Source organism: Siniperca chuatsi, linkage group LG24 (genome assembly GCF_020085105.1).
Source record: "Siniperca chuatsi isolate FFG_IHB_CAS linkage group LG24, ASM2008510v1, whole genome shotgun sequence".
In the NCBI taxonomy this organism is placed as follows: Eukaryota; Metazoa; Chordata; class Actinopteri; order Centrarchiformes; family Sinipercidae; genus Siniperca; species Siniperca chuatsi.
In genome coordinates this window covers 884984-909851 of record NC_058065.1, presented here as the reverse complement: position 1 = coordinate 909851, position 24868 = coordinate 884984, and the positions used below count along the sequence as shown (strand labels likewise).

The window sequence follows — 24868 nt, the reverse complement described above, 5'->3', positions numbered from 1 at the left end:
TATGCTTTTGCACTGTTTACTTTTACTTTGTGGTATTTCTGTATTTACTGAAGTGAAGGATCTGAGTATTTCTACCATTTTAATTCTAACAGAGATATGGGCCTGTATATATACGTTTGGTCACTTTTATTGTGAAAATCAGCGAAGAAGACGTACCGGAAGCAGTGTAACCGAGGCTAACATGCTAACTCTTTCCGTTAGCATAAGATCCAGTCGGAGTGAACCAGCAGAGCCTGTATGTTTGGATAAACCTGTTGAAGCGGACTTTGTGTGAACTTTCGGGATGTTTCACCGCAGACTCATCTCCTGTTAGCCAAGAATGCTAAAGGAAGTTAGCGCAGCTTGCTAGCAGGAAGTAGACGGAGACGGAGCTCGGCCTCACAGTGCTAGTCGGAGTAGCTTCGATAGAGACCAAACTGTATTTTTCACGGAGCCAAAGTGTCCAAATGTCCAGACAGACCTGTCTGAAGAGACTCTGCGCTGTTCGCTTTATTTGAAAATGTTTAGCATCTGAATTATCTCCCGGCGTCCTACGGAGCTAATGGAGTTAGCTTAGCTTGCTAGCAGGAAGTAGACGGACGCGAACGTGATGTAACTTAGCAACACAGCGCGCATCAGAGTGAGCAGACAGTTTTTAACGGAGTGAGTCTGGAGGAAAAGCTGCTGTGAAGCTGTGAAAATGTCTAAAGTCCAGAACGAGGAGGAACTTTGTGGACAACGCAAACTACTGGACGCTGTTTTCCAGCCTGAAGTCCGGCTGCACAGAGCAGGTTTGTGCGCTTATTCTCAGTATTGACATCTAACTCAGTACATTATTACTCAAAAAGGTATTTGTACTTTACTTGAGTCTTTCCTTTTCGTCCCACTTGGACTGGGCGATATGGCTTGTAAATATTATCTCGATATTTTTAGGGTTTGTCGTGGAAGTGAGTCACAACATCTTGAAGCTCATGAACCATCAGACGCCTCGGACTACAAATACATATATATAATGGATTTGGGGTGAAACCCTCCGTTCATTGTGGCCTCTATCTGCTCCTTTGGCCGGTTCATTGTACCAGCGGGGTTTCTGATGACTGGCAGGACGAATGTGTCGATGGCTCGGATCTTGCTGACTTTTCAGGACCTGCCTTACTCTGTGTAGGTGTTTGGCTGTGGCTGACTTCCTTGCCGCCTCCTCGTGGTTTCTGTTTGCCTGCGGGATCCCAAGGTATCTGTACCTGTCCTGAGCATCTGCAGTGTTGCCTTCAGGTACTTCAACACCCCTCGGTCCTGATACTTTTCCCTCTTTTTGATACCACCCGACCGCACTTGTCCAGTCCGAATGATGTTCCGATGTCGTTGCTGTAGATCCTGGTTGTTTGGATCAGTGAGTCGACGTCCCGCTCCTTCCTGGCGTATAGCTTGATGTCGTCCATGTAGAGGAGGTGTCTGATGGTTGCTCCACTTGGAACCGGTATCCGTAGCCACTCTTTGTGATGATCTGGCTGAGGGGGTTCAGGCCTATGCAGGACAACAGTGGGGATCGTGCATCACCTTGGTATACGCAGCACTTGATTCTGACTTGTGCTGTTGGCTTCTAGACTTGTTTTCCACAGCCCCACTGAGTTCTTGATGAAGGCTCTTAGTGTCCTGTTGGTCTTGTACATTTCCAAGTATCCAGTATCTTGTATATGGCACTGAGTCGTAGGCTTTCTTGTAGTCACTCCAGGCGGTGCACAGGTTGGTCTTGCAGTCTCGAGTGACTGCTCTGTTGACCAGTAGCTGCTGCTTGGCTCCCCTGGTATTACTACCAATTCCCTTCTGGGCCCTGTCCATGTATTGAGCCATGTGCCTACTCAGCTTAGCAGCTATGCCTGACAGGAACTTCCATGTTGTGCAGAGGCAGGGTACTGGCCGGTAGTTGGATTGAATTGTTCCCTTTTTGGGGATCCTTCATGATCAGGACTGTCCGTCCGTGGGTTATCCATTCTGGTTACAGTTGGTTCATTTGTGCTGCCAGGCGTTCATGGAGTGCAGTTAGTTTCTTCAGCCAGTCGGTATGGATCACGTCAGGGCCCGGTGCCGTCCAGCTCTTCATGCCTGGCACTCTTTCTTGGATGTCTGCCATTGTAATGGTTACTGGCTCTTGTTCTGGGAGATTGCTGTGGTCTGTTCTTAGATCTGCTAGCCACTTTGGTGTTACGTTATGCCTCCTTGTCCCATATGTTCTTCCAGAACTGCTCAGTCTCAGCCCTGGGTGGATCTGCTCTTGTGTTATTGCCCTGCCACTGAGAGTACACTTTGGATGGTTCGGTGGAGAACATCCGGTTTAATCTCCTGGCTTCTGCTTCTCCCATGTATCTCTTCAGTGCTTCAGGTATAGACGGCTTGTTGTAGTTTTTAGGTAGCCCTTTCTTCCTTGCACCTTTCTGTAACTCAGAGCTGGCCATCTTCTCTCCGTGTTGCCTTGATCTTGGCCTCTAGCCTCCTCCTCCATGGGGGATAATGCTCTTTGTGGCTTATGGTGTTCATCTCTAGGATCACTGTTGCTGTGGCGTATATCAGCTCATTGGTCTCAGTTATGGTCTTAGTGGAGATAGTATGTAGTGCTGCGTTCACATCTTCTAGCAGACTTTGCTAGAAGTCAGTGACTACTTTGTCACTTAGCCTTGGTAGTCGTGATCATTGTAATTGGGGGTCCAGCTTGCTCATGATCTTCAATCTCAGGTCAGTCGCCCTTGTGTTAAGCGAGTCTGTGCCGTAAGGGCTTGTTATTGGGGCTTGGTTCCCAATCTCAGAGTGTGGGGATGATGTTGATATCTCCCCCCTGACGTAGCATGTTTGTTGTACCTCATCAATCTCTAGTTGTGATAGCAGTTGCCGATCAATTAATCGGATAAGAAATACTTTTGCTTTATTAAAGAGCAATATTCAATATGCAAAAGAGAAAGTAAGACATGTCTCTTAAAGTGAACAACTAACTGGTTTCCTTTTAGAAAAATCTACATTTTTATTGCTTAAATTGCAAACAATAATATTATCTGTCAAAACTGAACCCATTCAGTGAATTTAAGTGTCATATTACATTCTGGGTTTTAAAGAAAAAAAAAATTCAGAAATGCAAAAACAAACAGACTTTGCTTTCAAAAAGGTTTATATGCTTAAGTTTCAGAACTACAAGTTTCAGCCGGACTACAGCTCAGGCGTAACGTGAACCTTCACTGTCTTCTGTAGGAGGCAGAAACGATTATTAATAACAATAATAATAACATGAATGAAGCTCAGGCCTTCACAGACTGACTGCAGCATTTTATTTTCTGTGGTTATTTTCTTGAGGAAAACCTAGGTAACTTAGAGACGTCATAACTAGCCACCACAGTGATTTACGTTGTTAACTAGCCGTTACATATAGCATCTATATGAAATAGAACTAATCTAATTGGTGACAGGCTGCTATATTCTTTCTGTGTTTGTTTGTATGTCTCATAAATGATAATGTCTATATGTTTTTATATTTTTATTCTCCTTTTTCTTTTCTGTGCTGATGTTCTTGTTACATGTGTTTAAAAAGACAAACCTTGTCAGTGAACTATGAGGGCAAAAAAACAAACAAGTTAATTGTTTATTAATCGTAATCGAGGTAAATTGTTCAAATAATCGAGATTTTGATTTTAGGTCATATCGTCCAGCCCTACTGCTGACTCTCTCCACCGTAGTCCCATTGATGGTGATGGGGGCGTGTCCTTATCCCTGTTCTTCTTGTAGTACACAATCAGCTCCTTTTGTTTTGTATTCTGAACTTTACAGTAAAGACATGGAAACTGTTAAAAAAGTAACTGAGTATAGTCATAGTCTATTGTGTAAAGAACAAAAATGGCACATTTTCTCACTTTTGACATAAATCCATATTTGTTCATGAGTATTTCAAGAGATGGTTTTATTTGCATGGGGGATCAGTTTCTACATGCACACTTAGTATGATAAGCCTTTGTTCTTTCAACTTTAACTTGAGGTAAAACACATAACACAGACATGAACACAAAACATTTAATAAAATATGTAAAGACGAATACTGAACTGGACTATATGCAGCAAAATATCTTCTTCACCTTCTTCAGCAGTAAAACACTTTTCTGTCTTCAGCTGAGAGGTTTATTTGAACTCAGGACTAGTGGGTTTACATGTGCACATAACATGAGCGTGGAGTCGAATAAAATAAAACTGTGTGTCTGTATTTCATTATTCTCCACAGACGTCCAGCTGCTGTCGGCGAGTAAAGAAGAGGATCCCCCTGAGCAGCAGGACTGGAGACCCAGTCTGGACCAGGAGGATCCACCAGATCCCCCACACATTAAAGAGGAACAGGAGGAACTCTGGACCAGTCAGGAGGGAGAGCAGCTTCGAGGGCTGGAGGAGGCCGATATCACCGAGTTCACATTCACTCCTGTCCCTGTGAAGAGTGAAGAAGAAGACGATGAAGAGAAACCTCAGTCCTCACAGCTTCATCAAAGACTAACTGAACAGATGAAAACAGAAGCTGATGGAGAGGGCTGTGGTGGACCAGAACCAGTCAGGAACTCAGATCCAGATACTAATGACAAGACGTCAGACTCCTCTGGACCTGAGACTGATGACAGTTGTGATTGGTTGGAAACCAGGGAACCTCAGTCAGGTTTAAACACTCTGAAAATTAACAGTGGATGTAACAGCGGTGAGAAATCATTTAGCTGCTCTGAGTGTGGTAAACAATTCAGCCATAACTCAAATCTGAAGAGACACATGCAAATTCACACAGGGGAGAAACCCTTCAGTTGCTCATTTTGCAGTAGAAGATTTATACAGAAGGTTTATCTGACACACCACCTGACACTCCACACGGGGGAGAAACGATACAGCTGCAGTGTTTGTGACAGAGGATTCACTTGGGTTTATCAGCTCAAAAACCATCAATGTGTTGGTCGTCAATCCTCACAGCTTCATCAAAGCCAAACTGAAGAGAACAGAGATGCAGAACATTTGAAAACAGAAGCTGATGGAGAACCAGAACCAGCCACTCATGACAAGACGTCAGACTCCTCTGAACCTGAGACTGATGACAGTTGTGATTGGTTGGAGACCAGGGAACCTCAGTCAGGTTTAAACCCTCTGCAAAACAATGAAGTACCTGTAAGTGATCAGGAATGTAATACTGGAAAAAGATCAAGTAGCTCTTCTGAATGTGCTACAAGCTTTGGCCACAAGGGACATCTGCAGGAAAAAGATGGACTCCAAACAGGAGAGAAACCATATAGTTGCTCAGTTTGTAAAAAAACGTTTCCGTGGAGAAGAGATGTCGTGAGGCACATGAGAAGCCACACAGGGGAGAAACCATTCAGTTGTTCTGTCTGTGGTATAAGATTTACACAAAGCTCAACTTTGACGTCACACTTAAGAGTTCATACAGGAGAAAAAGCTTTCACATGCTCAGTTTGTAAAGCAAGTTTCAGTCGCAGAAGTAATTTGTCCAGACACGTGAGAATGCATACTGGGGAGAAACCATTTAGTTGTTCAGTGTGTGGTAAAAGCTATGCACAAAATCAAACTCTGAGACGACACTTGAGAATCCACACAGGGGAGAAACCCTTCAGTTGTTCTGTTTGTGGTAGAAGATTTGCACGAAAAACACAGCTGAGACGACACTCGACTGTCCACACAGGGGAGAAACCCTTCAGTTGTTCTGTCTGTGGTAAAAGATTTGCAGAAAGTTCAAGTTTGACCAGACACTTGAGAGTTCATACTGGAGAAAAACCTTTCACATGCTCAGTTTGTAAAGTAGGTTTCAGTCTCAGACACAGTTTGTCTCAACACATGAGAATCCACACAGGGGAGAAACCATTTAGTTGTTCAGTTTGTGGTAAAAGATTCACTCAGCTCGCTCATATAAAAAAACACAAGTGTGCTGGTGAGAACAGCAGAAGTAAATGAAACTGCAGAGTTGCTTTTTGAGCCAATTATTCACTGCAGGATTGAAGTACTGAGGGCAAGACTTGGCTCAAGACTGATCAGTTCAGAACTGTGATACAGACTCCAAAATACGTTGTGATTAATTTTTTCCGCAAAGATGAAGCTACGTGATAATTTTAATTCTGTTTATTTGTGTATATACAGCACTTTGGTCAACATGTTTTGTTTTAATGTGATTTATAAATGACTTACCTCCCAGGTAGCTAGTGCACCTAGCTCGGTGGCAAATAGCTGGCAAGCAACTGTAACTAGCGCCCTGAAACATAGAGTATATACATACCGTAACATTTCATTTAATAGCCCGGGATTTTATTTGCTTCAATCACTGAGCTCAACCAGCCTATATTTGGGACTGGCCTCTATGGGACAGGCCTTTTAAAGAGATAGTTTGGGTATTTTCAAGTGGGGTTTTATGAGGTTCTTATCCATAGTCAGTGTATTACCTACAGCAGACGGCAGTCGGCTTGCCCCCAGTTTGGAGAAGCAGACAGGAGTCCCGGCAGGGAAGCTGAGCATTTCGCTGCTGTGGACGGGGCCAGCAGAAAATGTATTTTAGCCACATAAAAAGGCCCACCTTGAAAAATCAATATCAGTTTAAATGTACGCTATATTAAAAATAATTCCACCTCGCCGTCAGACAGCCTTTTTCTTTGGCACTAACCGTAGAACTCACATACTCCTACACATAAGCCGAACTGCGCCGTGCGCTGTATTACGCCACAGATCAACTGTTTGGGTCAATAAGCGAATAAAGTAAATAACTACAAACCAGTCTCAATGAAAAGCCTGGCTGAAGACGTAGGTTTTCAGTTTTTGTCTAAAAATTTCAACACTTCCAGCTGCTTTCAGATCCTCCGGCAGACTGTTCCAGCGGCTCGGGGCGTAACCGATAAAAGCTGCCTCACCAAAAGTTTTAGTCCTGCACTTTGGAACAACTAACAGACTCGTGCCAGAGGACCTTGAGCGGTTGTACCAGTTCATATGCTGTAAGCATGTGAGACAGATATGCCGGTGCCAGACCGTGAAGTACTTTAAAAACAAGTAAAAGAATTTTAAAATCGATCGATCGCTCTGTAAAGTTTTCATTTCATCAAAAATCTCTTCGTATTTAAATAGTGTTTTTTAATGATTAATTTCCTGCTTATTTATGAATCCATTATAAATGTTTTGTATTAGATATTTTGTATTGTAGAAATATCTAATAAAAATGTGTTATGCTTTAATAAGTGTGTTGATTGATCATTTGGAAAACCAAATCGTTAAACTGTAAATAATCATGAAGGAAGTAAAGTAAAATACTTGCAAATGTACTGGAACCTAAAACAAGCAGTTTCTGGCTTGTTTCATGTGTTTCTAATGATGAGAAAAAAGGTTGTAGTCCCACCGTGATGATCACGTTCATAAACTCATCTAATTGTATCTATAGTGACATAATAAACGGCAGAATGAACAAACTCATAGGAAATGTTTGTGTGATTGTGCTGATGTTCAGTAACTCGGCGTGTTAGTGGACTGCTTGGAGGTTTTGTGGATTTGACGACGAAGAAGAAAATACCTCTGGTTCTGCTGCAATGATTTGAAATGTCCATCGTGACTCCGACAACGTTATAGTAGTAGCCTAATCTGTGGAAAAGGCCCTCTTTTTTCGTCACATGCTCTTGTGCTGTTCATTGTCTTCGTGTAGAACCTTTTAAGTCTTCAAAAAGCTGTGAGACCCTCTGACTCCCATTCTGCCTCCACATCAGTCCCTTAGTGGAAATATCTCAGACCATTCACCGACACAAACAGCTGTGTTCAGACATCGCCTCCTCCACAGGCTGATTCGGGCAGGAAAAGCTGCCAGTGGCATCACGGACATGAAGTGGAAAGGACAAAAATGATTTGGATCCTAAAGACGGAATCAGACTTTTCAGACAAAAAGACTGGTGGTTACCAAGCTGCAGGTGAAATGGGGCGCCGTACAAGGAGACTGGCCAGAACAAGAAACTCGCCAAGGGTCAGCCAGACAGAGAAATGCAACGCTTTCTACCACTTTTCAATCGACGGACGATGGATGGTGACCTTTGATTAAATATTATAGATGTGGGAGGGGAGGCGGAGTTTGCGTGAACCAATGGGAGGGTTAGCCAATGGGAAAATAGGTTAGGAGGAGCGCGAGGCGATGATTTTGTGAAAATGTGAACTAAAAAATAAAATGATTAAAGTTTTGAAGCTGAATAAATGTCCAGATATCCGTTGATGAACGTCAACATGCAGCATGCCTTACAACTCCTGAGCACACTGTGATCTGTGGCTAGCATTAGCCTGCATGAGTAGCCGTCACAGATGGCTGACCTTTATGGGTGATGGTATTACAGAGGAAATCTGATGCCCTCATTCCTCAGTCTGCACCGGGGCTGCAAGACATGCTACTCATGCAGGCTAATGTTAGCCACAGATCACAGTCTGCAGCAGACAATGCAGAAAAATTCAATGAAATTTAGACGTGTAGTGTTTCAGGCAGACCAGCAGGGACGACCCAAAAATATTTCGGCACGCGCTTAACGCACCCAGACCTCAGACCCAGATGGTCTGGGCTTCGCCCCAGAGCTTGTCGACTCCTAAAAATGCCCCTGCTCCTATCTAGCCTTCAGTCGTCCATATCTCTCTGCACACGTATCCCAAAGACTAAAGCTCGCCTCACTTTACTGTTAGTGTTTCACATCTAAATGTACAAATTCATACTACAGCCGAGTTTATTTAACACAATGACTGTTACAGATTAAAGTTCAGATTTATATTTATTTCCACCTCGACCTACTACAACACCAAAATGCTGCTTCCATGTTAATGTATCAGTAATAATAATTAAATAATATAATAAACAGTATTAAATAACATCCACGGGGGCCGTTCTGCTGCCCAACAGATGCTTGATGATTTACGTTGAGATAATCCTTTATTGATCCCCAGATTCAGGTGTTAAAGCAGCACACAGACAGAAATAAGAACAGATAAATAGAGAAACTTACAAAACAAATAAATATAAGCATATAATATAAAACTAAGAATAAAGCAGAAACCATACAAGAGAATTTCAACTCTAACTCAGATTACAGGCAACAGCAGTGGCGGGCTTTTCCCTCCGCTCTGCCTGAGGATCCGAGGCTGCAGAATCTGTGACGTCTTTTAAACCACTTCTCAAAACTTCTATTAAAAAAAGACTTTTATTAAAGCGACCACCACTCTGTTTTATTTCCAACATGTCTGATTATTGTTGTTGTTCTTATCTTTATTGTTGGGCATTTTCTTCCTTTTTATTTTAAGTGTCTGATTTTATTTGCCTCAGTCCTGAATCTTTAAATCCTGTTACAACCATGTGAAGCACTTCGTAACGGTGTTTTGAAAAGTGTTGTATAAATAAAGTTTATTATTATTATTATTATTAGAATTATTCATACAGTACCCGCAACTAGTGGTGTACTTGAACTAATACTGCAATACCGTCTCACGCAAAGGGACATAGTGGTGAGATTAGTAGCAGCAGGTCAGAAAGTATAGTTTATGTAAGAGTGATATGATAATGTCAGATACAACAGTGTACATAATATTGAGTATATAATCAGCATGATTATGTAATTATACTTGAGTGGTCTGTATTAATATATATAATAATAAATACATTTTGCTTTTGTGGTATTTCTATATTTACTTGAGTAAAGTTCTCATTGTTTATTCTTAACTAAGAGATTTGTATGTAAAAGCTTGGTCACTTTTATTGTGAAAATCAGCGAAGAAGAGGTACCGGAAGCAGTGTAACCGAGGCTAACATGCTAACTCTTTCTGTTAGCATAAGATCCAGTCGGAGTGAACCAGCAGAGCCTGTATGTTTGGATAAACCTGTTGAAGCGGACTTTGTGTGAACTTTCGGGATGTTTCACCGCAGACTCATCTCCTGTTAGCCAAGAATGCTAAAGGAAGTTAGCGCAGCTTGCTAGCAGGAAGTAGACGGAGCCGGAGCTCGGCCTCACAGTGCTAGTCGGAGTAGCTTCGATAGAGACCAAACTGTATTTTTCACGGAATCTGCTGCTGTGAAGCTGTAAAAATGTCTAAAAAGTCCAAACGCTGAGAGCTTTTGTCAGCCAGAGACTAAGTGCGGCTGCTGAAGAGATATTTGAGCTGTTTGAAAGAACGATAGCAGAGTACGAGGAGGAACTTTGTGGACAACGCAAACTACTGGACGCTGTTTTCCAGCCTGAAGTCCGGCTGCACAGAGCAGGTTTGTGCACTTTACTTGTTGTTTCACTTTAAACTGCTGGGAAACCAGCTGCGGGGGAAGAAGTGTTCACATCCTTTACTGCAGTAAAAGTACTGACAGCACTCTGTGAAAATACTCCACTGCAGTAAAAGTCTGTGAGTATTATCAGCAACAGGAACTTAAAGTGTGACAGTGAGAGTCGTCCCTGTGCAGTAAAACGCTTCCTGTCAGTGTTTATTATATCTGATGTTTCTGGATTCATATTCCTGCTGCATTCATGTGTGTGTTGCATTTTACTGCTGCAGATGTTTCAGGCTGAGCTCATTTTAACTGCTTTATATCCTGAGACGGCGTCGTCCCGCATTCGTCCAGTAATCAGTAATCAGGCCTATTGTCTTCTGGCTGCACCTCCCTCATCACTGTTAAGTACCTGATTAGCACATGATTGGTTCAGTGTATTAGCACCATGGTCAAGCCAATCATATGCTAATCAGGTACTTAACAGTGATGAGGGAGGTGCAGCCAGAAAACAACAGGCCTGATTACTGATTACTGGGCCATCATGGAAACAAAAGAAGGTCAGTTTCAGGTGAAACTAGGCAGAGTAAACAGCACTCAGGTAGACTCCTTCCTGAGGGCGGGGCCTAAGCAACACAGAGTAGCTTAAATTTCTGAGTTCTCAGACCATTTTCACAGTTGAGAATGACTTCCGGATGGGAGCCGAAACGTCTTGATTCTGATAACAGCGTCCAGATGACTACGACTGAAACCTTTTCTACGATGCTTTATATACTGTTGGGTGGTTTCATCTGCAGCAATGCATCATGGTCTATAAGATCATCACGTGTTTGCAGCGTCGCTGTCCTGCGAGAACCACGTATCTCTAAAAAGTCTTCATGAGCTCAGAAAAACAGCCTGTTTTCAGCTTTGACGGTGCAAGAGGAGAGGGAGTGACACTGCTGCCCAAAGACCCGCTGACTCTTGTCTGTCCACCAGTGTCCTCTTTTCGTGTCGTTATCAGTTTATAAATTGGTTTTTCAGCCTGTGAAAAGTGTCAGTTGAGTGAGTCTCACGGTCAGTGCTTGAGAGTTGACAGTCCTGTGGCTAACGCTAGTAAAAATGCTAAACTAACGTCAACCAAGACAGTGAAAAAAGCCCAGTTATCTCCAACAACAATTTATCTAACTAGCTAATTAATTACCCAAAGATATCGATGAAGTTGTCGATGCCTCGATTAAAGTTTCGTCGTCCTTGGAGGGTTCAACTCCTTCGGAGCTGGGCGCAGGCGTGCTAACGCGGCTGCATTAAAATCCGAAAGGACGCAGTAAACTCACTGTTGACACGTCGAGGGGACGCACACAATTTTGTTCCTTGAAAATTCGTGTTGAAGAAACCCGAACCTGAGTTTTGCCCAGAGCGTTTTGGCAGTGCACCAGTTGTTGTGTATCAGCTTTAGCATGCTAGTCAGCTTAGCCCGGTTAGTCAAGCTCATGTAGTATCGCTGCTCAACTGTATGGGAGCATTACGGTTTCCAGCTAGTGATCATTGATTAGTGTCAAACTGTATGCTGACATTGTTCGACTGAAGCGTGGTTTCTTTTGTTTATTTCTGTGATTTCAAGACAGATTTGTTGTTCGCCGTTTCAGGGGTGCAACTGTGAGTTTACTGCGTCCTTTTGAATTTTAATGCGTCAAACGCAGGACGCATACCTAGAAACATCGCTGTTAATGTAATCTGTCGAAAACCAGAACAATCTTTGAAGGACTTGAAAGACATTTTAGTTACGGCGGTCTGCTTTGGGATTCTACCGGCCAGTTTCACACTCTACCCGTCTAACCTCCCAACAAATCCTGTTCTCCAGATGTAAGAAAACATGTTTATTTGGTACAGACCCCAACAAATGTCACATCCTCGTGATTTTAATAGTTTCTTCAGTGAAAATGAAAATTATCATTCACACTAATTGTGAATCATATTACAATTGTTATATCTGTCAAAATAATCGCAATATGATTATTTTTTTACCATATCGTGAAGCCCTAGTAACGATGACATTGAGCACTGATATGGTCTCGTTCTTCCTGCCCTCTCCTCCAGCTGCCAATTCCAGCAGTTTGTAAATGCACATTAAGTATGATCAACCTTTGTTCTTTACATGTTAACAGGAAACGACAGTTTTCTAAAACGTGTGTCTGTATTTCATTATTCTCCACAGACGTCCAGCTGCTGTCGGCGAGTAAAGAAGAGGATACCCCTGAGCAGCAGGACTGGAGACCCAGTCTGGACCAGGAGGACCCACCAGAGCCCCCACACATTAAAGAGGAACCGGAGGAACTCTGGACCAGTCAGGAGGGAGAGCAGCTTCGAGGGCTGGAGGAGGCTGATATCATCAAGTTCACGTTCACTCCTGTCCCTGTGAAGAGTGAAGAAGATGATGAAGAGAAACCTCAGTCCTCACGGCTTCATCAAAGACTCACTGAACAGATGAAAACAGAAGCTGATGGAGAGGACTGTGGAGGACCAGAACCAGCCAGGAACTCAGATCCAGATAGTCATTTACAACCAGCTACTTATGACAAGATGCCCGACTGCTCTGAACCTGAGACTGATGACAGTTGTGATTGGGAGGAGACCAGGGAACCTCAGTCAGGTTTAAACTCTCAGCAAAACAATGAAGTACCTGTAAGTGATCAGGAATGTAATGCTGGAAAAACATCAAGTAGCTTCTCTGAATGTGCTACAAGCTTTGGCCTCAAGGAACATCTGCAGGAACAAGATGGACTCCAACCAGGAGAGAAACCATTTAGTTGTTCAGTTTGTGGTAAAAGATATCTCGTGAAGAAATCCTTAAAGATTCATATGAGACTTCATTCAGAAGGAAAATGTTTTAGCTGCTCAGTTTGTAAAAAAAGTTTTGGTGAAAGAAGGAATTTGTCTAGACACATGAGAATCCACACAGGAGAGAAACCATTTAGTTGCTCAGTTTGCAGTAAAAGATTTATACAAAAGGCAACTCTGACAGACCACATGGTAGTCCACACAGGAGAGAAACCATTTAGTTGTTCTGTCTGTGGTAAAAGATTTGCACGAAAGGACAATCTGAGACAACACATGATTGTCCACACAGGGGAGAAACCCTTTTCTTGTTCAGTTTGTGGTAAAGGATTCGCACACAGATCAACTTTGACCATACATTTTAGAGTTCATACTGGAGAAAAACCTTTCACATGCTCAGTTTGTAAAACAAGTTTTGGTACCAGAGGCCATTTGTCCAGACACATGAGAATCCACACAGGGGAGAAACCATTCAGTTGCAGCGTTTGTGATAAAAGATTCACTTGGCTTTATACTTTCAAAAGCCACAAGTGTGCTGGTGAGAGCAGCGGCAGTAAATGAAGCTGCAGAGATGCTTGTTGAGCCGATTCCTTCCTGCAGGATTTGAAGTACTGAGGGCAAGACTTGGCTCAACACTGATCAGTTCAAAACTGATACAGACTCCAAAATACGTCGAGCTTCATCTTTTCAGCTGAGATGAAGCCACGCAATCATTTTAATTCTGTTTTTATTTGTGTCTACATTATTTGGTCGTTTTCTGGGAACTGTGCTTCAACACATATTTTCATTTGTTTTAAGAAAAGGTTTTTAAAAGCTCAATAACAGGCATAAATTAATAAATATGTTTTAAATTCATTTTCTGTTGATTTATGATATGAATCCATTGTAAACCTTTTGTAAACCATTAGAAGTTACTAATAAAAATGTGTAATGCTTTAATAAGTGTGTTGATTTATCAGATGTGGCATTATGAAATAAAAGTCTAATGAAATAAATAAAAGTAGTCCTTTGAAAAAATCCTTTTTTAAATAAAACCCATTTATTTATTGACTAAAATGGCATTATGTAATTATACTTAGTTGTCTGTATTCTTCTTTTCCTTTCGGCTGTTCCCTTTCAGGGGTCGCCACAGCGAATCATGTTCCTCCATCTAACCCTGTCCTCTGCATCCTCTTCACTCACACCAGTTAGCTTCCTGTCCTCTCTCGCACTACATCCATAAATCTCCTCTTTGGTCTTCCTCTAGACCTCCTGCCTGGCAGCTCCAGCCTCAGCATCCTTCTACCAATATATTCACAGTCTCTCCTCTGAACACGTCCAAACCACCTCGATCTGGCCTCTCTGACTTTATCTCCGAAACGTCTAACATGAGCTGTCCCTCTGATGTCCTCGTTCCTGATCCTGTCCGTCCTCGTCCCTCTGATGTCCTCGTTCCTGATCCCGTCCGTCCTCGTCCCTCTGATGTCCTCGTTCCTGATCCTGTCCGTCCTCGTCTCTCCCAAAGAGAACCTCAGCATCTTAAGCTCTGCTGCCTCCAGCTCTGCCTCTCATCTTTTCTTCAGCGCCGCTGTCTCTAAGCTGTACAACATCGCTGGTATCACCACCATCTTGAACACCTTTCCTTTCATTCTTGCTGATACTCTTTTATCACACAACAAACCTGACACTTTTCTCCACCCGTTCCAACCTGCTCGCACTCGCCTCTTCACCTCTTTTCCACAGTCTCCATCGCTCTGAACCATTGACCCTAAGTACTTAAAGTCCTGCACCTTCTTCACCTCTGCTCCCTGTAACCTCACCGTCCCACCTGGGTCCCTCTCATTGACGCACCTGTATTCTGTCTTACTGCGGCTAAGCTTCATTCCTCTGTTTTCCAGAGCAGACCTCCATCTCTCTCGATTTTCCTCCACCTGCTCCACCTGCTCTCACTACAAATCACAATGTCATCCGCAAACATCACAGTCCATGGAGATTCCTGTCTAACCTCATCTGTCAGCCTGTCCATCACCAGAGCAAACAAGAAGGGGCTCAGAGCCGATCCTTGATGCAGACCCACCTCCACCTTGAACTCCTCTGTCACACCTACAGCACACCTCACCACGGTCTTACAGCTCTCATACATGCCCTGCACCACTCTAACATACTTCTCTGCCACTCCAGACTTCCTCATACAATACCACAGCTCCTCTCTCGGCACTCTGTCATATGCTTTCTCTAAATCTACGAAGACACAAAGCATCTCCCTGTGACCTTCTCTGTACTTCTCCATCAGCATCCTCAAAGCAAATACTGCATCTGTTGCACTCTTTCTAAGCATGAAACCATATTGCTGCTCACAAATGCTCACCTCTGCCCTTAGCCTAGCTTCCACTACTCTTTCCCACAACTTCATTGTATGGCTCATCAGCTTTATTCCTCTGTAGTTGCCACAGCTCTGCACATCTCCCTTGTTCTTAAAAATTGGCACCAGTACACTTCTCCTCCATTCCTCAGGCATCCTCTCACTCTCCAAGATCTTGTTAAACAAACTAGTCAGAAACTCTACTGCCACCTCTCCTAGACACTTCCATACCTCCACAGGTATGTCATCAGGACCAACTGCCTTTCCACTCTTCATCCTCTTCAACGTCCTCCTCACTTCACTCTTGCTAATCTTTGCTACTTCCTGCTCCACACCAGTCACCTCTTCTACTCTTCGTTCCTTTTCATTTTCCTCATTCATCAACTCTTCAAAGTACTCCTTCCATCTTCCCATCACACTCCTGGCACCTGTCAATACATTTCCATCCTTATCTTTAATCACCCTAACCTGCAGCACATCCTTCCCATCTCAACCTGTACAAATCCACCTCTCCTCTCTTTAGTGTCCAACCTAGCATACAAGTCCTCATATGCTCATTGTTTGGCCTTTGCCACCTCTACCTTCACCTTACGCTGCATCTCCCTGTACTCCTATCTACTCTCTTCAGTATACACTCCTGAACTTCCTCGTTCCACCACCAAGTCTCCTTGTCCACTATCCTCTTTCCAGATGACACACCGAGTACCCTCCTACCTGTCTCCCTGATCACAGTAGCTGTAGTGGTCCAGTCATCTGGGAGCACTTCCTGACCACCCAGAGTCTGTCTCAGCTCCTCCCTAAAAACTACACAACATTCTTCCTTTTTCAACTTCCACCACTTCGTCCTCTGCTCTGCCTTTGTCCTCTTCATCTTCCTCACCACCAGAGTCATTTTACACACTACCATCCTGTGTTGTCTGGCTACACTCTCCCCTACCACTACTTTACAGTCACTGGTCTCTTTCAGATTACAACGTCTACACAAGATGTACTCCACCTGAGTGCTTCTACCTCCGCTCTTATATGTCACCCTATGTTCTTGCCTCTTCTGGAAGAAAGTGTTCACTACAGCCATTTCCATCCTCTTTGCAAAGTCTACCACCATCTGTCCTTCTGCGTTTCTGTCCTGAAGACCAAACCTGCCCATCACATTCTCATCACCTCTGTTCCCTTCACCTACATGCCCATTGAAATCTGCACCAATCACCACTCTCTCACCTCTGGGGATGCTCTGCATCACTTCATCTAACTCACTCCAGAATTTCTCCTTCTCTTCTAACTCACATCCTACCTGTGGGGCATAACCACCCACAACATTGAACATCACCCCTTCAATTTCCAGCTTCAGACTCATCAACCTGTCTGATACTCTTTTCACCTCTAGAACATTCCTCACAAACTCCTCTTTCAGGATAACTCCTACTCCGTTTCTCTTCCTATCTGACCCATGGTAGAACAACTTGAACCCTGCTCCTAAGCTTCTAGCCTTGCTACCTTTCCACCTGGTCTCCTGGACACACAGTATGTCCACCTTCCTTCTCTGCATCATGTGAATCAACTCTCTAGCCTTCCCTGTCATAGTCCCAACATTCAAAGTCCCTACTGTCAGTCCTACATTCTTAGCTTTCCTCTTCTCTCTCTGCCTACGAACACACCTTCCTCCTCTCCTTCTTCGTCTTTGACCAACAGTATATAGTCCGATTTCCACCGGTACCCTGTAGGTCAACAGCACCGGTGGCGGTCGTTGTTAACCCGGGCCCCGACCGATCCGGAATGGAAGTCATTTTCACGATTCGCATTTTTAATTTGGCATGTGTTTTACGTCGGATGCCCTTCCTGACACAACCCTCTGCATTTATCCAGACGTGGGACTGGCACAAGAAGACACTGGCTTGTGCCCCCTTGTGGTTGCATTACATGTCTGTATTATTATGTATATATACGTTAATATGTATAGTAATAAATGAATTTTGCTGACATTATGCTTTTGTACTGTTTACTTTTACTTTACTTTGTGGTATTTCTATATTTAAGTAAAGGATCTGAGTATTTCTACCATTGTTTAGTGCTAACAAAGAGATATGGGCCTGTAAATATTGTTTGGTCACTTTTATTGTGAAAATCAGCGAAGAAGAGGTACCGGAAGCAGTGTAACCGAGGCTAACATGCTAACTCTTTCCGTTAGCATAAGATCCAGTCGGAGTGAACCAGCAGAGCCTGTATGTTTGGATAAACCTGTTGAAGCGGACTTTGTGTGAACTTTCGGGATGTTTCACCGCAGACTCATCTCCTGTTAGCCAAGAATGCTAAAGGAAGTTAGCGCAGCTTGCTAGCAGGAAGTAGACGGAGACGGAGCTCGGCCTCACAGTGCTAGTCGGAGTAGCTTCGATAGAGACCAAACTGTATTTTTCACGGAGCCAAAGTGTCCAAATGTCCAGACAGACCTGTCTGAAGAGACTCTGCGCTGTTCGCTTTATTTGAAAATGTTTAGCATCTGAATTATCTCCCGGCGTCCTACGGAGCTAATGGAGTTAGCTTAGCTTAGCTTGCTAGCAGGAAGTAGACGGACGCGAACGTGATGTAACTTAGCAACACAGCGCGCATCAGAGTGAGCAGACAGTTTTTAACGGAGTGAGTCTGGAGGAAAAGCTGCTGCGAAGCTGTGAAAATGTTTAAAGTCCAGAACGAGGAGGAACTTTGTGGACAACGCAAACTACTGGACGCTGTTTTCCAGCCTGAAGTCCGGCTGCACAGAGCAGGTTTGTGCACTTTACCTGGTCTCAGCGGTGAAATGTAACTCGGTAGTTTAAATACTGTAGTTAAGTAGAAATCTGAGGTACTTGAGTCTCTTCTTTTCACGCCTCTTTCTGCTTTTACTACATCTCAGAATTAAATATTGTACTTTTTACTTAATTACAGATATTTGGCAGCTTTAGTTACATAAAACAGTTGATTCTGTTTCGCACTGGACATAGAAACTCTTTAGAGTCGAGATATGTAGAAAAGTGTGAAATTCCAACGATGCTGCGTTTCTTGATGTGTTAACATTAACGTTACTGCAGCTCGGTAGGGAAATGTCAGTTACTCCTTTACAACACTAATACATTAACCTTTTCCCTGCTGAACTCAGTCTGGAGCCGTTTGAACCCCCTAAACCAGCTGGGTGACAGCGAGCAGGCAGTTTGAACCAGGAAAATGAAGCTTTATAAAGCAAAACGTTCTTTTAAACGTTGCACTCGCACACAGTGAACTTGTGTCGGGGAAATGGGCGGTCATTACGCACTGCGACAGTCCCAGTAACATCGTACAAATAAGTTAGAAGACAGCCTAAGCACATGACGGCTTGCAGCGCGTGTATCGGCTCTCTACAGCGACGACTGAGTTCGCGTAACGCCCCCAAAGCTGGTCGCTAAGCACGTTTAATACTGAAAGAGGTAGCAAGAACTCAGACGTGTTACGCAGATGGGACCGAATAAAAGGACGCGGTGAACCCCGTGATGCCGCTATACGCATGTCTTCAACAGAGCCGTGGAGGAGGACGGCGCTCTCGCAGAGCGGGCACGGATACCAGGCGGCGGGTCCTCCGACATACCGCACGTCTGTGTTACAACCTCACACAGCCGGCTGTTTTGTCTGAAGCGTGCTGTGCGGGCGACACAACGGGACAACGCGCGAACCGGACGGAGGCGATGTTTCCTCCATCTCATTTCTGCGAGGAGGGAAAAACCTTCCAGGGAGATTGAGAGCGCACGTAAATCCCTTACTCTGTTCGCCAAAGTCAAGGCTGTCTTTTAAGACTAGAACCACTAACGGCTAAAAGTTACCCGCTGCTGTTTTTCGATCGTACGTAACTTGGTTTCAGTACGATTTTCAAGCCCCCCAGTCTTTGCCTTTTCCTAAAAGTGCGTTATGTAGCAACTCTATTGTTAAAAATGGTCAAAATAAAACCAGATTAAAAAAAATAGGCATTTATACCTATAAGCGCCGGCGGGTAAAATTTACGCAAGTCTTTTTCGTCCCGTTAATTTCACGTGTTTAGATAAAAATTCTGTTGCCGCCTTTTTTCTCCTCCCGTGCGAGATCGAGCCATGTGAAGTCGTAGGCTTCGGTTTGGAAAAGAGAGAGTTATGAATGCACTGAGTGAAGGAGATCCAGAGCCTTCGTGAAAAGAAAAACTGTTATACTAAAATGATCAAATGTAGCCTATTAACATTTATGAACTGGACTTCTGAACACAGGTGTGTTTTGCGGGTCAAATCACACCCTTCAGGTGTGATTTGACCTGCGGAGGGGAGGAGTTTTCGACTGCAGTGTCAGCCTATTGTTTAGCAACAGCGATCCTTATACATTTTTTTCGTTGGGTAAAAATCTACTTTGGAATTGATGCGAATTGTTTCTTTTCAATAAATATTTTCTTTGCGTAATCGTTTGGTCCGAAACAAACAAGCAGGAAGAACACCTCAGATGATTATGTAGGCCTATAAAAACACTGCATTTAAATTCACACTGTGTTTAGAATATAACTACAACAGCATGGAGTGGACGGCATCAAAAGGGTACTATTACTAACTGAAGAAATCATTAATGAGGAATATATGACGAAGAAAATAAACAAATACAAGATCTTAAGTGGTGCGATAAAACTTTACTCAGAGAACAATAGCGAGGTGAAGTATGTGATTTGGTTACAAAACCAACCACCGAGACATTAGCGCAGTCAACTTCTGTAAAGGGGGTTAACTTACTTTATTTGACATCAACTCGTATCACAGGAAAGAATTGGATGAGAAGAGTGGATTTTGCTTTCTTGTTGAAGAGGAGTTGCAGAGAGGAGACCGGTCCAGCCGGCTTCTGTGATGTGTTGAGTCCGCTGGTGCGGTTGCAGGCCTGTCTGCCTGCGGTTTCGCCGTGAAGGAACCCGTCCGGGTCGCTAAACTCGCAGGCAACTCTGTGGATGCAGTTTGGCGGCCGAGCGGATGATGGCTGACAGCAGAACATCAGACCTGGACTATATGCAGCAAAATATCTTCTTCACATTCTTCAGCAGTAAAACACTTTTCTGTCTTCAGCCGAGAGGTTTATTTGAACTCAGGACTACGGGTTTAGTCGCAGCTGCCTTGATCGCAGTCATTTTATGGCGTTTCTGCTCTGACAAAACGCAAAGCGCATGATATGCTTGTAGTTTGTTTTAGTTTGAATGATTTCCAAATACGTTGTACAAAATGTGCATCATTTCTCCACACGTTTAAGAAAGTAGTGCTGTCAGTGGTTTAAATGTTAACAGGAAATGACAGTTTTCTAAAACGTGTGTCTGTATTTCATTATTCTCCACAGACGTCCAGCTGCTGTCAGTGAGTAAAGAAGAGGATCCCCCTGAGCAGCAGGACTGGAGCCCCAGTCTGGACCAGGACCCAGAGCCCCCACACATTAAAGAGGAACCAGAGGAGCTCTGGACCAGTCAGGAGGGAGAGCAGCTTCGAGGGCTGGAGGAGGCCGATATCATCAAGTTCACATTCACTCCTGTCCCTGTGAAGAGTGAAGAAGACGATGAAGAGAAACCTCAGTCCTCACAGCTTCATCAAAGACTAACTGAACAGATGAAAACAGAAGCTGATGGAGAGGACTGTGGAGGACCAAAACCAGCCAGGAACTCAGATCCAGCTACTTATGACAAGACGTCCGACTCCTCTGAACCTGAGACTGATGACAGTTGTGATTGGTTGGAGACCAGGGAACCTCAGTCAGGTTTAAACCCTCTGCAAAACAATGAAGTACCTGTAAGTGATCAGGACTGTAATACTGGAAAAACATCAAGTAGCTCCTCTGAATGTGCTACAAGCTTTGGCCACAATGGACATCTGCAGGAACAAGATGGACTCCAAACAGGAGAGAAACCATATAGTTGCTCAGTTTGTGGTAAAAGATACCTCAGGAAGAAATACTTAAGGACTCATATGAGACTTCATTCAGAAGGAAAACGTTTCAGCTGCTCAGTTTGTAAAAAAACTTTTCCATGGAAAGGCGAGTTTGTGAGGCACATGAGAGTCCACACAGGGGAGAAACCCTTCAGTTGTTCCGTCTGTGGTACAAGATTCAATAGAAAGACAAATCTGAGACAACACATGAGAATCCACACAGGGGAGAAACCCTTTAGTTGTTCAGTCTGTGGTACAGGATTCGCACAAAGATCAACTTTGACATCACACATAAGAATTCACACAGGAGAGAAACCATTTAGTTGCTCAGTTTGTAAAGCAAGTTTCGGTGACAGAAGGATTCTGTCCCAACACATGAGAGGACATAATGGGGAGAAACTATTTAGTTGTTCAGTTTGTGGTAAAAAATTTACACTAAGGGGAAATCTGACCCAACACTTGACTATCCACACAGGGGAGAAACCATTTAGTTGTTCAGTTTGTGGTAAAGGATTTACACTAAGGGGAAATCTGACCCAACACTTGACTATCCACACAGGGGAGAAACCATTTAGTTGTTCCGTTTGTGGTAAAACATTTGTACAAAATCAAACTCTGAGACGACACATTATAATCCACACAGGGGAGAAACCATTTAGTTGTTCTGTCTGTGGTAAAGGATTCACACTCCGACCAAATTTGGCCCGGCACTTAAGAGTTCATACAGGAGAAAAACCGTTCACATGCTCAGTTTGTAAAACAAGTTTCAGTGACAGAAGCAATCTGTCGCAACACATGAGAATGCATACTGGGGAGAAACTATTTAGTTGTTCAGTTTGTGGTAAAGAATTTACACAAAGGGGAAATCTGGCCCAACACTTGACTATCCATACAGGGGAGAAACCATTTAGTTGTTCAGTTTGTGGTAAAGCATTTGTACAAAATGTAACTCTGAGACAACACATGAGAATCCACACAGGCGAGAAACCATTTAGTTGTTCTATCTGTGGTAAAGGATTCACACACAGATCATCTTTGACGTCACACTTAAGAGTTCATACAGGAGAAAAACCTTTCACATGCTCAGTTTGTAAAGCAAGTTTCAGACTCAGAAGCAGTTTGTCCCAACACATGAGAATCCACACAGGGGAGAAACTATTTAGCTGTTCAGTTTGTGGTAAAGGATTTACAAAAAGGGGAAATCTGACCCAACACTTGACTGTCCACACAGGGGAGAAACCATTCAGTTGTTCACTTTGTGGTAAAACATTTTCACAAAAGGGAACTCTGACACGGCACTTGAATGTCCACAAAGGGGAGAAACTATTTAGTTGCAGTGTTTGTGATAAAAGATTCACTCAGCTCGCTCATATAAAAAACACAAGTGTGCTGGTGAGAGCAGCGGCAGTAAATGAAGCTGCAGAGATGCTTGTTGAGCCGATTCCTTCCTGCAGGATTTGAAGTACTGAGGGCAAGACTTGGCTCAACACTGATCAGTTCAAAACTGTGATAGAGACTCCAAAATAAGTCGAGCTTCATCTTTTCAGCTGAGATGAAGCCACGTGATCATTTTAATTCTGTTTTTATTTGTATCTACATTATTTGGTCGTTTTCTGGGAACTGTGCTTTGTGGTTTTACATGTATTCATTGATTTAAAATTGGCTAAAAGTGTTTCATGTCGCCTGTACAGCACTATGGTCAACATATCAACAAGTTAATTTTTTACTGGAAACTGGTTATAATATTTTCTCGGCTTCAACACATATTTTCATTTGTTTTAAGAAAAGGTTTTTAAAAGCTCAATAACAGGCATAAATTAATAAATATGTTTTTAATTAATTTTCTGTTGATTTGTGATATAAATCCATTGGAAGCTTTTTGTAAACCATTAGAAGATACTAATAAAAATGTGTAATGCTTTAATAAGTGTGTTGATTTATCAGATGTGGCATTATGAAATAAAAGTCCAATGAAATAAATAAAAGTAGTCCTTTGAAAAACATTTTTTAAATAAAACCCATTTATTTATTTCATATTGACTAAAATGGCATTCCATGCACCAGAATATTAATATAGTATGATTATGTAATTATACTTAGTTGTCTGTATTATTATGTATATATACATTAATATGTATAGTAATAAATGCATTTTGCTGACATTATGCTTTTGTACTGTTTACTTTTACTTTACTTTGTGGTATTTCTATATTTAAGTAAAGGATCTGAGTATTTCTACCATTGTTTAGTGCTAACAAAGAGATATGGGCCTGTAAATATTATCGTAGAAAAGGTTTCAGTCGTGGTCGTCTGGACGCTGTTTTCAGAATCAAGACATTTCGGCTCCCATCCGGAAGTCATTCTCAATTGTGAAAAATGGGACGGGAACTCCGAAATTTAAGCTACTCTGTGTTGCTTAAGCCCCGCCCTCAGGAAGGCGCCTACCTGAGTGTCTGCTGTTTACCTGCCTAGTTTCACCTGAAACTGACCTAATAGTTTCCATGATGGCCCAGTAATCAGTAATCAGGCCCATTGTCTTCTGGCTGCACCTCCCTCATCACTGTTAAGTACCTGATTAGCATATGATTGGCTTGACCACGGTGTTAATACACTGTGGTAAACGGTGGGCAGGTTGAATCTCAGACCACCATTTCTGTTCAAAGAGGGGTTTTCTTTTTTCACAAAATGGCTTCTTTTACTCCTCTTTCAAACCAACTCTTCTCTCTACTTAGACTCTCCACCTCGCTGTCTTCAAACGTGCGGTTTGTAGCTTTTAGATGCAAATGCACGGCGCTCTGCGATCCCGAGTTAGCGTGTCGTCTGTGCTGATAAAGTCTTTTGTGAAGCGGCTGTTTAGTCTCGCCTATGTACCGTTCTTTGCAGTTTTCCTCACTGCATTGAATGGAGTAGCCAACATTGCTCTGTGTCTGTGTGGGCATCTTGTCCTCAGGGTGAACGAGTTTCTGTCTTAAAGTGTTGCCTGGTTTAAAGAAGACAGGAACATCGTGCTGTCTAAAGATCCTTTGTAGTTTTTCAGACAGTCCAGACACATAAGGAATGGAGACACCGTTCCTTCTTGGTTCTGTTTCCCTTTTGAGCCAAAAAACAGGTGTGCAAGTACGCTGTTTTCACGTCCATTTGATGCAGGAGTAAATTTTCCTGTGTTGCTTTCTGTAGCACCACTCTTACACTTGTCAAGTCTGCCGTTTGTGAAAATGTCTCCCCATTGTCTATTCCCATTCTCTGGTTGTAACCCTTGGCCACAAACCTCGCTTTGTATTTATCTTTCCCATCTAAATCAGTCTTGATAGAGTAAACCCATCTACCCCCCACTGTTTTCTTGCCTATTGGCAGTGTCGTCGGGGTAAACGTTTAGTTCTCGTTTAGAGACTGGATTTCCTCATCCATGGCTTTTACCCATTCTTTTGACTTAGTTGACCTCATTGCTCCTTCAAACGTCTGTGGAATGCCACACACCGCTCTGCAGCAATAGTCTACCGTGATATTAACCCCATCACTATCACGGTCTTCAGTTACGAAGTCATCTAAGTAACT

At 43.1% G+C, this 24868-nt stretch overlaps 3 protein-coding genes across 8 annotated transcripts in view; all 3 read left to right on the top strand.

The window, feature by feature from the left end:
- LOC122871918 (gastrula zinc finger protein XlCGF26.1-like) overlaps positions 1-23473 on the top strand; it is a 29192-nt gene extending 5719 nt beyond the window's left edge. Inside the window, exons 1-3 of one of the 6 annotated variants that reach the window (XM_044187529.1) lie at positions 9787-10057; positions 18055-18157; positions 20733-23473. In XM_044187529.1, the coding sequence (XP_044043464.1) occupies positions 18067-18157; positions 20733-22774 (2133 nt within the window). In that variant the 5' untranslated portion in view covers positions 9787-10057; positions 18055-18066 and the 3' untranslated portion in view covers positions 22775-23473. Of the gene's footprint in view, positions 1-630; positions 771-4234; positions 6085-9786; positions 10058-13595; positions 14001-17492; positions 18158-20732 lie in introns of those variants that run through there. The other 5 variants (XM_044187530.1, XM_044187531.1, XM_044187528.1 and 2 more) reach the window with 5 other exon arrangements.
- The window catches only part of LOC122871907 (NLR family CARD domain-containing protein 3-like), a 752187-nt gene that overhangs the window by 23303 nt on the left and 704016 nt on the right, over positions 1-24868 (top strand). The window lies entirely within an intron of this gene.
- LOC122871950 (gastrula zinc finger protein XlCGF57.1-like) lies at positions 612-23473 on the top strand. The gene is made up of 4 exons (XM_044187583.1): positions 612-688; positions 10081-10243; positions 12438-13595; positions 22706-23473. Exons 1-4 carry the CDS (start codon positions 680-682, stop codon positions 22726-22728), a joined length of 1353 nt encoding a protein of 450 aa, XP_044043518.1. The 5' UTR covers positions 612-679; the 3' UTR covers positions 22729-23473.

Coding starts and splice junctions, on each gene's coding strand:
- LOC122871950 (XM_044187583.1), top strand. Junction 10,244..12,437: donor AGTCCGGCTGCACAGAGCAG/GTTTGTGCACTT, acceptor TATTCTCCACAG/ACGTCCAGCTGCTGTCGGCG. Junction 13,596..22,705: donor CAAAAGCCACAAGTGTGCTG/GTGAGAGCAGCG, acceptor ACAAGTGTGCTG/GTGAGAGCAGCGGCAGTAAA.